The following is a 17439-nucleotide window of genomic DNA, read 5'->3' on the forward strand; positions in this document are numbered from 1 at the left end:
TCGAACCAATCAGTTGTCGGTACAACGATATCAAAATTATTCAACTTCTTGCTAATGAGTATTGCCCTAGAACTGTCATTTCTCACATAGATTTAGCACATTATCAAGTAGTTTATCATCTTACGGAGCCAAACTTCTTCATAGCTGATTGCACAAGTCTTCATCTCTTCTTCCTTCGTAACAAAGTTCTGCTTTCACGCTATTCCAAGAAATTATATTAGCTTCCAATTATCTGTAGTATCTCTATCAGCATTAGTACTGTTTGTTGGACATAGATTGTCATTGATGTCAACATGGCAATATTCGAGGAGCAAACGGAGCCAAGAGGAGCAGACGGAGCCAAGAGGAGCAGATAGAGCCACCAGAGAAGCTAATAGAGCACAGAGCAGACATAGCCACCAGAGGAGCTAACAGAGCACGAAGCAAACAGAGCCATCGGGAGGATTGTAGTGTATATGCAGGGGGAATACACCATCGGGAGTAGAACTCAGATATATATATATATATATATATATATATATATATATATATATATATATATAGATATGCATGCATTTAAACAGCGTTCGGGGGCCATATATGCCAAAGGAATAAACTATCGGGAGCACATATCATATATATGCCACAACCTCATGTATCGGTGACAAAAACACATATATATGTGCATTCACACTATCGAAGGCAGAAAGACTTGTATATATATGTATTTACCCATTGGCAGCAAAAAACATAGTTATATGGCGTTTAACACTATTGGAGGTCAAACGGAGGCCAAAGCATATATATATGGCAAACACACTATCGGCGGAAAAGTTTATATATATTGGCATATATATGTATATTGGTGATAGCGCTAATCGGCGGTCTGACACATAATATCGCATCGCTATAAGAGAGTGGTCTGCGCTAACATCGAGCCTTGAACCCTTGCGACTTGCGATTGCCGATGTATATCGCATTGGCACTTTGGGAGCGGAGTTACAATGTGTCAAGCGGTCCATTGCGATCACCGATGGCGATTAGCGATGTCGCATCAGACCTTCGCCAAGGGCAACTCCCGATTACGATACACATACACGCGGACCCACCGCACATTGCAATATGAGTTAATCTATCATCGCATCCGTCACAGATCACATATATTATGAAGCGTTGCCACATTAAAGCGCCAATTGCGATTTCACTATGGATCCGATACAGTTTAGATGCGGGTGTAATATTTCCTGAAGTCTGCCCTTTAGTCTTTTTGACTGTTTTTTCTCATATTCTCTGTGTAATTAAATATTTGGCTTGCGCGGGGTGTTTTAGGCCAAAAGGCTTATGATAACTGTTTCAATGGTTCAGGAGGCTGAACGTTAGTTAAATGGGGTGAATCATGGCGATAGTGATTGCGATTGGGACACAACATCTCCGTTAAACCAAAAAAAAAAAAACCTTGTGTATGTCCATAATGATTGGAAAAATGAACGTTGTTACGGTGTAACGCGTAACATGATTTCTCTGTGTTTTCCTTTGGACCTCTCTTATGAATTTACGTGTCCATGGAGTATCAGTGAACTCGAACAGCTCAGAGGAAGCCACAACGACTGCGGAGGGAAGCCGAAGGATCAAGCGAGGCAGAGGAATCTATAGCGACCAAGGAGGAAGCCAAAAAGGTGGTGGAAAGTGGAAACGATCAGTCAGAGGTGTCTGAAATACATAAAAACAGAAAAACAAGGAGAAGTGTTGTTGATGAATGCATAATCTGTGAGAGAGGAAGCTGAAAAACAAGCAAGAGGCAGGAGAGGCCAGAGAAGTAAGAGAACAGGAGAAAAGTAGAAGCTCAACCGGCTTGGGAGCAGAGAACGGCAGCAGAACAATTTATTTCAGGTTTGGGTTGGAGCTCAAGAGGTTGGGGCCTTAGAACTGAACAGGATTGAAATCCTTGGGAGTTGGTGCTCCTAAGTGCATAACTATTTCTAGACAGAGTTGGTGCTCTGGAGGTTGGAGCCTCACTGAAGTCCAAGTTGGAGCTTGGCAACTAATTGCAACCAGTTATATTGTATTTATTTCATTACACTGTTTTGTGTTAATAAAAGCATTAATTCCAGCTATCTATTTCTGTGTTCCATATATATATATATGTGCTTTTGGTAACAACAAGAACAACAAAAAAAAGAAATACTGATTCACCCCCCCCCCCCCCCCCCACCCTCAGTATTTCCAACAATTGGTATCAGAGCAGGCTTCTTCATACTAGCCTAACAGCTTGAAGAAGGATCCTCAACCATGATGAGAAATCACGAAGCATCAGAAAGACCTCCTCTGTTCGATGACACTAACTTTGGTTTCTGGAAAAAGAGAATGACCCACTACTTAATGTCCCTTGGACCTGAAGTCTGGAATTTTGTTCAAAATGAGTACCATATGCCTAGTACCTACCACTCTTCCAACATATCAAGACAAGAGGAAAGCCTACATTGGAAATGCAAAGGCCTTAAACTCCATCGCTAGTGGAATCACTGATTCCGAGTTTACAAAAGTCATGAACTGTAACTCTGCCAAAGAAATGTGGGATAAGCTAGTTGGCTTATACGATGGAGACTCAAAAGTCAAGAAGGCAAAGCTTCAAACTCACAGTAGACAATTTGAAAGTCTGAGGATGGAAGATGAAGAAGATATTGTAGCATACCTCCTCCGAGTAGCTGAAGTGGTCAACTCCCATAAAGGATTGGACGAAAAAATTGAAGAAAGTACCATTGTTCAAGAGGTATTAAGATCCCTTCCAGATAGATTTGACTTCAAAATAAGCGCCATAGAAGAAGCAAAGGATCTAGATACCCTCAAGATGGATGAACTCCATGGAATCCTCACTGCCTATGAGATGAGGAAAGGTGGCCCAAGCTCCAAAGATACAACATTCAAGGCTTCAAAGTCAAAGAAGGGGAAGAAAGGAAGACTATAATGATGAGTTCGATGTGGAATCCGAATTGGCTCAATTTGTAAGAAAGCTGATGAAAGGATCCAAGCTTAAAGGCAAGTACCCTCATATCTGTTTTAAGTGTGGAAAAATAGGTCATTATGCAGCAAAATGTCCTCATAAACATGATTAGTGATGATAAAGGAAATTCTAAAAGAATGGCACACAAAAAGAAAGGGCTCAATAAAAAGAACTTCTTCTCTAAGCAAGATGAGTCCGATGAGGATGAGTTTATGGTCATCAAAAAGAAATCAAATGAGGAAAGTGACCATGATGAAAGCTAAGAAACATTATTCATGGCATTCACAAATGATGATGACTCAGGGCTGGAAGGAAATGTAGATGAACTGTTAATAAGTGCCATTGAAGAAAATGAGAAACTACGGAATAAAATCATTTCTCTCAAAGTGGAAAATGAGGAAACAAGAAGGAGAGAAGATCTCTTGGAAGCAAAGCTAAAAGAAAAAGAAGAGACTTGCGAAGAACGTGAAGCCAAAATAGTGTCTCTGAGAAAGGAGTTGGAGCAAATTAAAAAGGGCTGTAAAAGCTCTCAAATACTTGAGACTATTCTAAAAAGTCAAAAACCTCAACATGACAAGTCTGGAATAGGTTTTAAAGGAGAATCCTCAAGCACTAAGAATAGTGCGAAAAGCTATGCCGATGCACTTTCCTGCAATCCAAAAGAAGAAAAAGTATGTTATCAAAAGCGCATCCCAGATCCAAAGAATGAAGAGAGAATTACTCCAAAGAAGAATGTGGAGTTGAATCATGGATACTACAACAAATACAAACCTGTATTCCACCAAGGGCCCATCTCAAATCCAAAGAATGAGGCAGGAGTAATTCCTAGGAGGGAAATCGACTCAAACCGTGGCTGCTTCAACAAGTACAAAACCATCTTTCTTGGACACTGTTTTCACTGTAAAAACTTCGGTCATCAAGCCAGACATTGCATGGCTCGCAGAAGTGAAACGCCAAAGCTAAAGGACCGAATAATCAATTCATATGCCCCCAAAAGGCAGGGACAAATCAAAACCTTCAATTCATTTGATCCCTTGACCAAATTTGATCTAATTTGCTCATTCTCCTACAATAATAGACACTATGAACAAAACTGCCCACTCAAAGGAAGAAAAACGAGTAGTAAGAATTCCAACATGGATAAATGCATCCTGGCTCTATATGCTCAAAATAATGGAAATCATTGGTTTATGGATGGTGAGTGCTCTAGACACATGACAGGAGACAAAAGGAAGTTTGTTTCATTGAGCAAAAAGGAAGGGAATGTGTCCTTTGGAAGTGGATCTACCAAAATTGTGGGAAAAGGAACTGTTACTCTGATCAGTGGAAAAGGAAAAGCTCAAGATGCTTTGCTAGTAGACGGGCTCAAACACAATCTCTTGAGTGTTAGCCAAATCTGTGATCAAGCACATAAAGGTTGTCTTCAGCACCAAAGACTGTGAAATAAGGAACTCTTCCTCAGGGGAACTTGTGGTGAAAGGGGTTAGAACACCATACAACATTTATATTCTGAACAAGATTCAAGAAAATAAATGCTACCTGAGTCAGACAGATGAAAGTTGGCTGTGGCACAAGCGGCTTGGACATACAAGCTTCGAAAATCTGATCAATATCAGCAAGATTAGAGCTGTACGAGACATCCCAAGGTTGTTCAAACCAAATCAAGGAGTATGTGGTCCATGTCAACATGGAAAGCAAACCAGAACCAACGACAAGACAAAGGAGCTCTCTACATCAAAGCCCTTAGAGATCTTCCATGCTAATTTGTGTGGACCAACTAGAAATCAGGCACTCGAAGGAGAAAGGTACTTTGTGTTATTTGTTGATGACTATACTAGAATGATGTGGATATATTTTATAAAGTATAAATCTGAAACTTTTGAGTGTTTTAAGAATCTAAAAGCCCTTGTAGAAAATGAAAAAGATTCAAAAATTAAGTGCCTCAGAACAGACAGAGGGGGAGAATTCACATCAAACGAGTTTAGTGAGTTTTGTAATATTCATGGAATTAAAAGGGAATTCTCTGCTGCCAGAACACCTCAGCAAAATGGGGTAGTTGAAAGAAGAAACCAAATAGTCCAAGAAATGGCAAGAACAATGTTATTAGCAGTAGACTTGCAACCAAAATTCTGGAGAGAAGCAGTAGGGATAGCTATCTATACATTGAATCGAACTCAATTAAGACCAAACTGTGAAAAAACTCCTTATGAGTTATGGAAAGGAAGACCTGCTTCAGTGAAGTACTTAAAGGTCTTTGGAAGCAAGTGCTTCATAAAAATCAATGATGGCTCACCAGGAAAGTTTGATTCTCGGGTTGATGAAGGGATATTTCTTAGATACTCTACACGGAGCAAGGCTTACAAGTGCTACAATTTTCGACTGAAGAAAATAGTGGAAAGCATTGATGTAAAGATTGATGAAGACCTTCCAGAAAAAGAAATTGAATAACATGAAGATGATCTTCTCATTGGAGAAGAAGAACCTAAAGAAGAAGAAATAGATGAGGAAGAAGAAGAAGAGGAGAAAGAACCACCTCATACCCGTTCAAAGATGAAGTTTATCCAGAAATATCATCGAGAAGAGCAAATTATTGGCAATAGAGATGAAGGGATGCAAACCCGAAGAAGGATGACCATTACACTAAAGAGAAACGTTATTGCTCTTCTATCTATGATAGAACCAGAAACATTTGTAGAAGCAAGTAAGGATCCTTATGGGGTAAAAGCCATGGAAGAAGAAATGTCCCAAATTGAGAAGAATGAGACATGGGAGCTGGTACCTCATCCAAAGGACAAAAACATAATAGGAACCAAATGGGTGTTCAAAAATAAAATGAATGAAGAAGGACATGTTATCAGAAACAAGGCAAGGCTTGTCTACAAAGGCTATTCACAAATTGAAGGAATTGACTTTGAAGAGACATTTGCACCAGTAGCCCGTATGGAAGCTATCAGGATGTTCTTGGCATTTGCTTGCTCAAAATGATTCAAAATCTATCAAATGGACGTGAAATCAGCATTTCTAAATGGGGAACTCAAGGAAGAAGTCGACATGGAGCAGCCAGAAGGGTTTGATCTAACAGAAGGAAAGGACTTAGTCTGTAAGTTGAAAAGGGCTTTATATGGGTTGAAACAAGCTCTTAGAGCTTGGTATGCAAGATTGGATCACTATCTACAACAACAAGGCTTCAAAAAGGGAGTGGCTGGAAGTAATCTATACATAAAGACAGATGAAGGTAAGTTACTAGTTACTCTTGTTTATGTCGATGATCTGATTTTTGCCAGCAATAATGATGAAATGAGCCATGAATTTTCTCAAAACATGTCAAAAGAGTTTGAGATGTCAATGATAGGAGAGTTGTCTCACTTCCTTGGACTTCAAGTATCTCAAACCAGAGCAGGATTGTGTATATCTCAAACCAAATATCTAAAAGACATGCTCAAAAGATATGGAATGGAGGACTGTGCACCCATGAGCACACCTATGACCACAAACTGCAAATTGAGCAAAGATGATGACTCCCCTCCAGTAGATGCAACTCATTACAGGTCAATAATTGGAGCCCTTCTATACTTAACAGCTACAAGACCAAACATAATGCAAGTAGTAGGAATGGTGGGAAGATCTCAATCTGCTCCCAAACAATCCCATTTATTAGCTGTAAAAAGAATTCTCAGATATCTGAAGGGAACTCTTGATTTCGGTCTTTGGTACCCAAAGAGCTCAACACTGACTGTAACTGCATACACCGATGTCGATTGAGTTGGAAGTATAGATGATCGGAAAAGTACTAGCGGAAATGCGTTCTTCCTAGGAGACTGTTTAGTATCCTGGCTCAGCAAAAAACAGTCATCCATATCATTATCCATAGCCGAAGTCGAGTATATTGCTGCAACAGACTGTTGTACTCAAATACTATGGATGAAGGAAGCTCTAAAAGATGTCGACATATGTACAAATCAACTAATTACCATCTCTTGTGACAACACAAGTGCTATCAGTCTCAGCAAAAATCCTGTGATGCACTCGAGGACCAAACACATACCAATCAAGTATCATTTCCTCCGTGAGCAAGTCGCTGAACAAAACATCGTCCTGCAATATATCAGTACTAAGGAGCAGATAGCTGATATTTTCACAAAACCTCTTCGTGAGAAGCATTCGAACATCTGCGCCAAAAGATGGGGGTTATCTCTTTATCATCACTCAAGTTCATTCATAAAGATGTAGCAGGACAGGGGGAGCAGTTTGACAGGGGGAGTCCGTATGCATTCCTTTGCCATTGATGTCAAAGGGGGAGAGCAGAAGAATATTGCCATCAATAACAAAGGGCGAGATTGTTGGACACAAATTGTCATTGATGTCAATATGGCAAAATTCGAGGAGCAAACAGAGCCAAGAGGAGCAAACGGAGCCAAGAAGAGCCAAGAGGAGCAGACGGAGCCAAGTGGAGCAGACAGAGCCACCAGAGAAGCTAACAGAGCACAGAGCAGACAGAGCCACCAGAGGAGCTAACAAAGCACGAAGCAAACAGAGCCATCAGGAGGATTATAGTGTATATGCAGGCAGAATACACCATCAGGAGCAGAACTCAGATATATATATATATATATATATATATATATAGATGCATGCATTTAAACAACATTCGGGGGCCATATATGCCAAAGGAATAAACTATCGGGAGCACATATCATATATATGCCACAACCTCATGTATCGGCGACAAAAACACATATATACGTGCATTCACACTATCGAAGGCAGAAAGACTTGTATATATATGTATTTACCCATCGGCGGCAAAAAACATAGTTATATGGCGTTTAACACTATCAGAGGACAAACAGAGGCCAAAGCATATATATATGGCATACACACTATTGGCGGAAAAGTTTATATATATATCGGCATATATATGTATATCGGCGACAACGCTAATCGGTGGTCCGGCACATAATATCGCATCGCTATAAGAGAGTGGTCTGCATTAACATCAAGCCTTGAACCCTTGCGACTTGTGATTGCCGATGTATATCGCATCGGCACTTCGGGAGCGGAGCTACAATGTGTCAAGCGGTCCATTGCAATCGCCGATAGCGATTAGTGATGTCGCATCGGACCTCCGCCAAGGGCAACTCCCGATTACGATACACATACACGCGGACCCGCCGCACATTGCAATATGAGTTAATCTATCATCACATCCATCACATATCGCATATATTATGAAGCCTTGCCACACTAAAGCGCCGATTGCGATTTCACTATGGATCCGATACAGTTTTGATGCGAGTGTAATATTTCCTAAAGTCCGCCCTTCAGTCTTTTTGACTGTTTTTTCTCATATTCTTTGTGTAATTAAATATTTGGCTTGCGCGGGGTGTTTTAGGCTGAAAGGCTTATGATAACTATTTCGATGGTTCAGGAGGGTGAACGTCAGTTAAATGTGGTGAATCATGGCGATAGTGATTGCTATTGGGACACAACATCTCCATTAAACCAAAAAAAAAACCTGTGTATGTCCATAATGATTGGAAAAATGAACGCTGTTATGGTGTAACGCGTAACATGATTTCTCTGTGTTTTCCTTTGGACCTCTCTTATGAATTTACGTGTCCATGGACTCACATATTGATAAAGTTGACTTCATGCTTTTATATATTTGTGTTTGGTTGTACTTGTTAAGGTTTATATGTACATAGCCTTCAAGATGATGAAGATGCTTACCTCATATTTGATGATAATTTGATGTTGATGTGAAGCATGATGGTAAGAGGGAGCTATGAGAACTTTGATGACATGACCATGTTACCATGTGAAGGAATGATGGAGTTTTGGAAGGTCTAAATTCTCCGATGAATTGTTGATGCAAAAAGGAAGAGCCTATGTGACTAGAAGAATGAGTTAGTTGTTGAACTTGTCCTCTAATTATTTGGATAAAGCAAAGTGTATGTCTCCCTAGTTGAGAGGGAGCTTGAAGAGAGGTGAACGACCTGATGAAAAGGCCATGAGAATGTTTGAAATCAGTGAATAGATGAAGCAATACTGATGCTTATACGTGATTGATAAAGTTGTGAACAAAACTTGGATGTTTTTGGAACAAAGTGTTTGGTGCTATTGAAAAGTTGAAGAATTAAAGCTTCCAAGTAGATGTGTTGGATATGATGATGATCTAAGCAACATCAAAATAATTAAGAACCCCGAAGGTTTGTGATAAATGTGTATAATGAAAGTTTATTACTAATTGGGGTTGAATGTTTGAATGCTTGGTTTGGTGGATATATGTGGTTTAACTGATAAGGAGAGATGAAGCATCTTGGGGCAACAAGATGCTTGGGAGGACATCTGACCGACTTGTGATGATGTCTATATCCCGAAGTAGGGAGGGTGCATTGGTCTTACAACGCTTACCTTGGATACACACCTAGATCCCTGGTTTGATGTTAGAGTAGAAGCCTAAAGGTACCTATAGAGGCTAAAGCTTGGAACACACCTTAGTCACACTCGGTTAGATGCCTTGGTTAGGTATCTAATCTGTAGCTTTGCGTGTGCTATGACTCTTCATAGAGTATATCATTTTGAGATATTCCATGTGACTCTGTATATATGTAATTATGAATACCTCCCTAGTTAAGAGGGAGTGTTGAAGAATGTAACTAATGTTGGTCTTCATAATTGTATTGGTCAAAAGAAAGATTTTATTTATTTATTATTAAAATAAATTGACTTATTAAAGCATGGGTTTCATGCTTGGGTCAATGATTAATAGGTCAAAGCCTCCATTGTAGGCTTCTAGGGTTTATGTCAAGTGTCCTTGTCCATGTCATCATGTAAAAGACCCTTCTTGGGCTCTATCTATCAAGAAATAAATTTATTTTGATGTAAAATGAGTCATCTAGGCCTCCTCCATCAAGTTGGCCTCAAGTACATCAAGCAGACCTCATTATGGGAGCTACAACCACTATAAATTGAAGTGCTACTCGACCTATTTGAGCATCCAATTCAAGAAGTTCGATTTGCAATCATAAGGAGAAGCGAAGGCAAGAAGGAAGGGTGTAAAAGGCTTGAAAAAGGAAGAGAAATCCTAGTGAAGAAAGGAGAAACTCTAGCGAAGAAGAAAACTTCATTTTTCTCTCACTTTCCCTCACACATGCAAAGAATCTGAAGCTGCAGGAGGGCCAAAGTTGTAGACCTGAAGCTAGGATGAAATTTTGAAGCAGTAAGGTCAAAATTCTTTCTTTGATGCAGTATTGTTGTAGTTGATCATTGAAGCTTGAAAGAACAGTTTGAGGGATGACTTGGTGGAGGAGGAAGGTCTTTTGGTCTGGTCTAAGGTCTTGGTTTGTCTCAATTTGATTTGAATATACTAGTGGAAGAGTTGGAATGGGTTTTCCCCTAGATAGGGGTTTTGCCCTGGCTAAGTGCCTACATCTTGTGTCCCTTATTGTGATCTTCATTATTTGGCATTTGTCTTGATCAAATGAACATAATAAATTGAAAGAATTAATAACAAGAAAAGATCTATGTTGCATGAGTTTATGGAACGTGTGAACATTGGGAACTTGGGTACGGGTATCAGGAACGATGAGAGGTTTCCCCAAAATTTACAGGGAACGACTAATCGGGAGCGGTAATATTATATAATAAAAAAATAAAAAATAATTTTTTTAATTATATAATTTATATAATAATTAAAATTAATATTGAATCAAAATATTCAAATATTGGAATCAATTTAAATATATAAATAATAAATATATAATCTCTCTTACATATAAATATATTCTCTAGGTGTCTCTCCCTTTTATATATATAAAATATTAAAATGTCAAGTTCATTATCAATTCTCTGACACATGACCAGTCTTTGAAACAATTTGGCTTAAAAATACAAAAGAACAATTTTACATATGTTTCTCTAGTTATTCTTAAGAGAAAAAGTAAAGCAACTCTAATGTTTAAGCATTGATTGCCACATACAATATGCACACACAATCTTCTGCGATATATATACATAAACAACGAAAGAAATACTCATCAACATGACATCCCAGATATCGCCCTTACATCGAGGTGCCACACGCTTCCTTAACCCATCAAGATATTGCTCCAGTTTCTCAATTAAGGATATCGGTGTTAAGGATGTCTTTGGCCTTTCTTCCTGTGAAGGTTTCAACATAGGCTCATGTTTTGTGTGCAATTCAACATATTTCTCTACAAGCTTTGTATTCCCCAACCCCGGGAAACGCCAGAACTCCTAAAAAAAATAGTCTTCAAAGCTCTCGGAACTTTCCCAAGATCCTATTGCAGCTCCCGCTGAAAAGGGAACGTTCCCATATAGTTCCAAAGCTCCCGGGAGCGCGGGAACCATTGGACGGGTTTCCCATCTCGCGGGAGCAGTTCCCGTGTAACAGAGGAAAAGTGCAATCACAAGAAAATGTCAAAGTCTAAGAGAAATCTATCTAAAGAATCTAATCCATATGATGCCCTAGATTTCTCAACAAATTGCATATAATCTCGTGTGATATCTTTCCACTAACACTTGTCTTGCAACATTGCCTGTGTTGTAACTTGAAGTATCATTTTCTCATTTTGCAAGTATAGTAACTTTATTTGAGCATTATTTAAAAGGCATTGGTCTCTCATCTTTTATCTTGTTGGATGCCATGCTGATTTAATCAAATCTATCATATTAATATTTGCTCATTAATATTCATTGAATGGTAATTGCCTTGCCCTTAATCTCCTAGAACTTGTTGTCTTCAACAAGTTTTCCTTTGATAATCATATGTAGGGACTACCCCCCATAACTTAGCTAGGAGGGAGCTTAAACAAAGAGAATTGGGAATAGGTGACAATCCCTTCTCTGAGCGTTGCACCTTGAAGACTACACCTTTTTGAGATTTGTAGCTCGCGTGGTACTCCAGACCCTAAGCTAGGGGGTTGTGGAGGAATTGGCATCACAAGGGCACTTGTGGGCTACGAACCCAAGCGTGTGGGCTTTTCACCCAAGCTTGTGGGTATGAATCCATGCATAAATTTGGACATGTAGCCCTTGGAGATTGTAGAGGACCCTAAAAGGAGCTAGGGGCTATAAAGAACACCAAGAAAGGACATGTAGAAAGAAAGATATTAATTTTTATGTGTTTCAAGTGGGCTTGTGGCACAAAGGACAAGTCGACTAGGCTTAGAGGGTGACCTCAAGAAGTTCGTTGAAGCCCAAGGAGAAGCATATAAATAAAGTTAACGTTGAGGCTCAAAAGGTATCATCTGAAGTGCAAAACACATCAAGATTGATATATGAAATAGCCGCAGAAGGAGAGGACTCCAACAAAGGTGAAAAGGAGCAAGTTTGGCATCTTTTCTAGACTGTTTGGAGGGTCGAGTTTCCTAGGCAGGAGGCTGAGGCTGTAGGGAGGAAATCTGGGTAGTTCTGAGGTGCGTATTCTTTCTGTTGCAAGTCGTAGATCTTCTGTGGAAATTGTAGGGTTCAAATATTTGTTTTGGTGGAGGCTGAGAGGCCTAGAGGCCTAGAAGGCAGTGCTGCCTTAGGAAGAGTGAACAGTTGCCAAGGACAAAGAGGCAAAAATAAGGTATGTGTGTCTCCTTTTGTTGATGATGTTTTGCTAGTGGATATTCCAGTTTGGACAGATTGTGTCGGGTAATCTCAAGGTTGTTGGAGAGAAACAAGGGAAGGACACTTGGATTGCTAAGAGAGGCAGATTGGTTGGAGCTCCAGGACTAATCTTTGAAGGACTAAAGAAGGAAGTCAAGGGGAGTAGTTTGTAGCCCTAGTTCATTGTCAAAGGTCATTTGCAGTGAGTAGAAAGGAAATCCTCCATGCCCTAAGTTTGTCTTCATTGGGCAGCACAGGAAGGCAATAGTGGGAAGAAAGTCCCTAAGAGTTGTGTCCTTGAAGGACTAAGGAGCAACTAGTGGGCAAGAAGTCCCAAAGGTGTTGACTTCTTGAAGGACAAAGGAGCAACAAGTGGGCAGATGTGAAGACCCGAGGTGTTGAGTCATTGATGGATGAATGATCAGCTAGAGGGAAGATTGGAGCCGTGTTCAATGACCTAAAGGACTTGGATCATTGATAGAGGCAGAGTTGTGTTGTTGGAGATTGGGATCCAAAGGACCGAGCAGGTGTGCTTAGGGCAATGTGGAAAAGGTCGAAGTCAGGATTAACTTGGCAAGGGTCCAGAAATTGAAAAAGTCATTAAAGTCTGGAGGTTTTTGAAAAAGTTCGCAAAATTAAAAAAAATTACAAAATTATGCACTTTTTTTTAAAGTTGTTAAAAAAACTACCTCACAATTTTTTTGGAAAAACTCCCGATTTTATCTTGACTTTTCCAATGAAATCCCGATTTAAAAAAAATAAATTTAAAAAGTCGTTAAAGAAACTACCTCGCTCACGATTTTTTGGAAAAATTCCCAATTTAATCTCGAATTTTTCGATTTAATCTTGACTTTTTCAATTGCGAAAAAATCACCAAAAAATCGGCCGATTAAATTGGCTAGTCCAAAAAAGCGGACTTTGCCAATTTAATCGCGACTTTTTCCATTGGTTTAGGGTACGACCATGGCAGTTGTGAGTGTTGACTAATCAGCTAGACAGTCAGTGTATCTTGTTCAGGGTAGATTGGTGATCACAGTTGGTGACGACAAACCCAAGTTTGTTTCTTGTATCAGTGGATGTATGAGGGTCATTATCCTTGGAAGGGAGCTCTAGACCATTGTATTACGGTTTGTTAATATAACAAATTTGGGTAGTTGAAAATTGTAAATTGTTGTATATTTTGCAATGTTGCGAACATCGACATCGGGATAAAATCGGCAAGGGTTCAGAAAACAAAAAATTCGTTTTTTTTCTTGAAAATATCGGTAAAAATCGGCAAACATCGGTTAGGCCAAAAAATCATGATTTCTAGATAAAATTGGGATGTTATTGAGATGTTCGCAACACTATTATTTTGTTCACCTATTGATTTACTGCTATTTGTTCTGCTGTGCAAAGTAGTTTGTTGTGGTATTTGGATTGGTAGTGTCAGTGATTCTAAGACCCTAACCTAGAATCTCCATTGCCGTGGAAAAACAACACACCTTGTGGGGTTGAATGCTTTTCCCACATTTAGGCGTACATCTTGGGCGACAACAAGACCTTAAAGTACTTTATGGATCTTGATGATATTGAGTTCTTTCTAGAATAACTAATCCATGTATTGGCACAGATGGGGTTCAATTGAAATTGAGAGTTAGATTGCAAGGGGCATCTATAACATTTGGATCTAGTGGTTTCTCTTCAGCTTTTCTTTACTTCGAATTCTATGCTATATAGTACTGATCTTGTCTAGTTCATGCAAGTTCTCATTTGCCATTCTTCCACCTGAAGTTATGAACTTCAATACTGTCTGAATATAAGTCCAAATTCAAATATCTTTTAAATAGGGTAATAAGTATGTTTTAAAAAACGGCCGAATTGAATCCGAAATGGCCGAGTTGATCCGAGTCGTTGGGATTTTTTGTGACCAGGCAGAAAAAACGGAACGGGAGGCCGAGTCATCACTGACTCGGCTGAGTTATTGCATGGCTCGGCCGAGTCAGTCATGACTCGGTCAACCCGGCCGGTTCCGCAATAACTCGGCTGAGTCAATGAATGCGGCCTGTAACCCCAAAAAAATGTGATTTTTCATATTTTTTTTTTAAAATTTAACTGTTAGCTGAGTGTTGGGAACTCCAAGGTGTTTTGTAAATTAGTTAAATGCTATTTGGGGTCCATTCCCCTCTCCTAGTATTGATATGCTATTCAAATTTCATTGTAATGTTAAATTCTTGAAGTAAAAGTGACATTCTCCTTAATCTTCATTTTTATCCTTTTACTTAAATTTTTAACATTACCATGAAAATGACTCAGGATGTTTGAGAGTGGTTCCGGCCTCATTGGATTTCATATGGAGAAAGTAGAATTTTAGATTTCATTCAAAATCTAGCAGACTTATCAGTTTTTCAGGATTGGAGGATTGCAATGTTTCCATTGAATTTTGTCATGTATTAGGGTATGGAACTCGTATTTAATCAAGAGCACCAATCCCTCTATGTACCTTGATGTTAGTGACATTTGTTGTCGAACTCCTCTGGGATTCGCTCCCAAACCAGGAGCTTCTGAAAATGTTGCTCCTGCTCCCGTTTTCGCTCTCGCTCCCCACTTTCGCTCCCGCTCCCAAGTAACACTGAGCCAGATGATGTTGGCAACTCTAGCAGTAGCCAGTAGTATTGGTCACAGACTTTTGTTGTAGAGGCCATTTATAGCCTCCTTGGTTATGTGTTTTTGTTTTGATCTCTATATCATCATCGTGTATGTATTGGACAGTGCACTGGGTGCCATTTTGATATAATGGATATATTCATGGACCTACTTTGATCATATGTTGTCTTCTATCTATATTCTAATGTTGTGTGTTTGGAAACATGAATGAAAATCTTTAAAATTATGTGTTTTTATAAAAAATAAATATTTAATGTATTTTTTACAACGACCAAGTCATTGAGATCGAGCCGGCCGAGTCGATACCAAGTCGGAGTCGGAGTCGGAGTCGACCCTTGGCCGAGTCGGAGTCGGAGTCGGAGTCGGAGTTTTATAACATTGGTAATAACACAGGAACAGAATAGACATACTGATTTGACAACTTTCCACATGAAATGTTGTAGTGTTGGTTGAGCTGCTGTGCTGTTCTTTTTTGTGCTTACGTATATACCATATATCTTCCACAGAGAAGCAATTGATTTCTCCCCTTGAAAACCAATGAAGTGATTTATCTTGTCACAATATAGAAGATGTTAGTAATATTATAGTTTATTCATGTTCTTGAGGAATGGTAGGTTTTTTGGGTTTTAATTTGAAAAACATTACTAGTTGAGAAGAAAATAATTAAATGTTAAACCATGTTTTCAGAATGGAACAGAAAATAATCGATATAATTAGCTATTTGACACTTTGAACACATCGATAATTGCTTATTATTTTGTATTTACTGGCTTGTGTATTAGGGACAATTACAAATGGAGCTGCATTGTTACATGAAGAGGGTGCCAGAGAAGTCTATGCATGCTGCACACATGCTGTTTTTAGGTATTACAGCATCCTTTTCCTGTCTATGTTTTCTGGTTTTCTTCAGAATTGGACTTAAATTTTAAATTCTTTACTTGCAGTCCTCCTGCAATTGAAAGGCTGTCTGGAGGTCTTTTCCAGGAGGTTATTATTACAAACACGGTACCGGTTAAAGAGGAGAACTACTTTCCTCAATTGACAATTTTGTCTGTTGCAAACCTTCTCGGTGAAACTATTTGGCGTGTCCACGATGACTGTTCTGTGAGTAGCATTTTCCAGTGATGTAATGGTGCTATTATTTAGTGTTCCTAAATTTGTACAAGCAAATGCGATTCCAGTCCAGCATATGCTGTAAAATTTTGTAGGTTCATGAAGTTCAGAATTTCATTTTGAGATGACATTTGATTGTTCATTTATCCTGGTCTTGGATCTACACTCTAGAACATGTAGTTCCAATATGACTTGCTTTAGAGTTTCTTTTGCTAAGCTATTTTTCATCTATGGCTTCATTACTTGTATGGTGTTGCTCTTTTAATTAGATTAGGGTGGCACAGTGTCACTGAGTGCAGAACTACTGTTCCATGTACTTGTTGTCAGGGTGGCTTTGAACCTCATTCGGGCCTCGGTATTGAGTGAGGTCATTGGGTGGTGGAAATTTACTTGGGATTTTCTTGATCCCTATCTCCACATCGGGAAGGATGCTCCTCAGATGAGCTACTTGTAATTTTTTTCATTGAGAATAGGCTGATTGTTATAACATATGTTCTAGGTTTTGGAGTTGACGGGGCATAAGTGCCCATACATATTGTCTCTTAAAGCTCTGGAGTCTGAGATATCACTACTTCTGGGCTATGTCGATTGAAGAATGTAAATGAAGGGATGCATCAGTGGTTCAAAGTTTTCCTCCTGGTGGATTCCTAAAGTTTTCTGAAGTTGACACAAGTACTATAATTTTTACTGACGACTAGAATTGTATTGAGGTGCAGCCTTAGTTCAAATGTCTAAACAAAGAAAGATAATCATCATTAGATTTATATTTGTCTGTTGGTTACCTGTTTTCAATGTTGAACTGAATACTATGTTTACCAGCTTTCGCAAATATTGGATTGGACAATTGGGCTGGAAAGTTATCTTTCCTGTCAATTGCTTGGTCTCTGCTTTGTATATTGTTGAATTGTCCTAGAACGAATTAATCTGATCTTGCGAGAGACTGTCTTGGCAGACAGTAGCAAAATGAACATGATAATACCTTTATTGACTTATCTAAGTCTGCCATTTTACGTATTTGAATACATTAACCATTGTAAAAAGCTTATTCATAGTTGAATACTTACATTGCTGTGTATGATGAT

At 39.0% G+C, this 17439-nt stretch overlaps 1 protein-coding gene across 1 annotated transcript in view; it reads left to right on the plus strand.

The window, feature by feature from the left end:
- The window catches only part of LOC149144988 (ribose-phosphate pyrophosphokinase 1-like), a 150464-nt gene extending 133339 nt beyond the window's left edge, over window positions 1-17125 (plus strand). The window contains exons 8-10 of the mRNA XM_089453268.1: window positions 16027-16108; window positions 16189-16348; window positions 16685-17125. Coding sequence (XP_089309394.1) covers window positions 16027-16108; window positions 16189-16348; window positions 16685-16723 — 281 coding nt within the window. The 3' untranslated portion in view covers window positions 16724-17125. The remainder of the gene's footprint in view (window positions 1-16026; window positions 16109-16188; window positions 16349-16684) is intronic.
- The last annotated feature ends 314 nt before the right edge of the window (window positions 17126-17439 follow it).

The sequence above is a fragment of the Pinus tabuliformis genome, chromosome X (assembly GCF_031772625.1).
Source record: "Pinus tabuliformis cultivar Carrire ecotype Pingquan chromosome X, CPIR1, whole genome shotgun sequence".
Lineage (NCBI taxonomy): Eukaryota > Viridiplantae > Streptophyta > Pinopsida > Pinales > Pinaceae > Pinus > Pinus tabuliformis.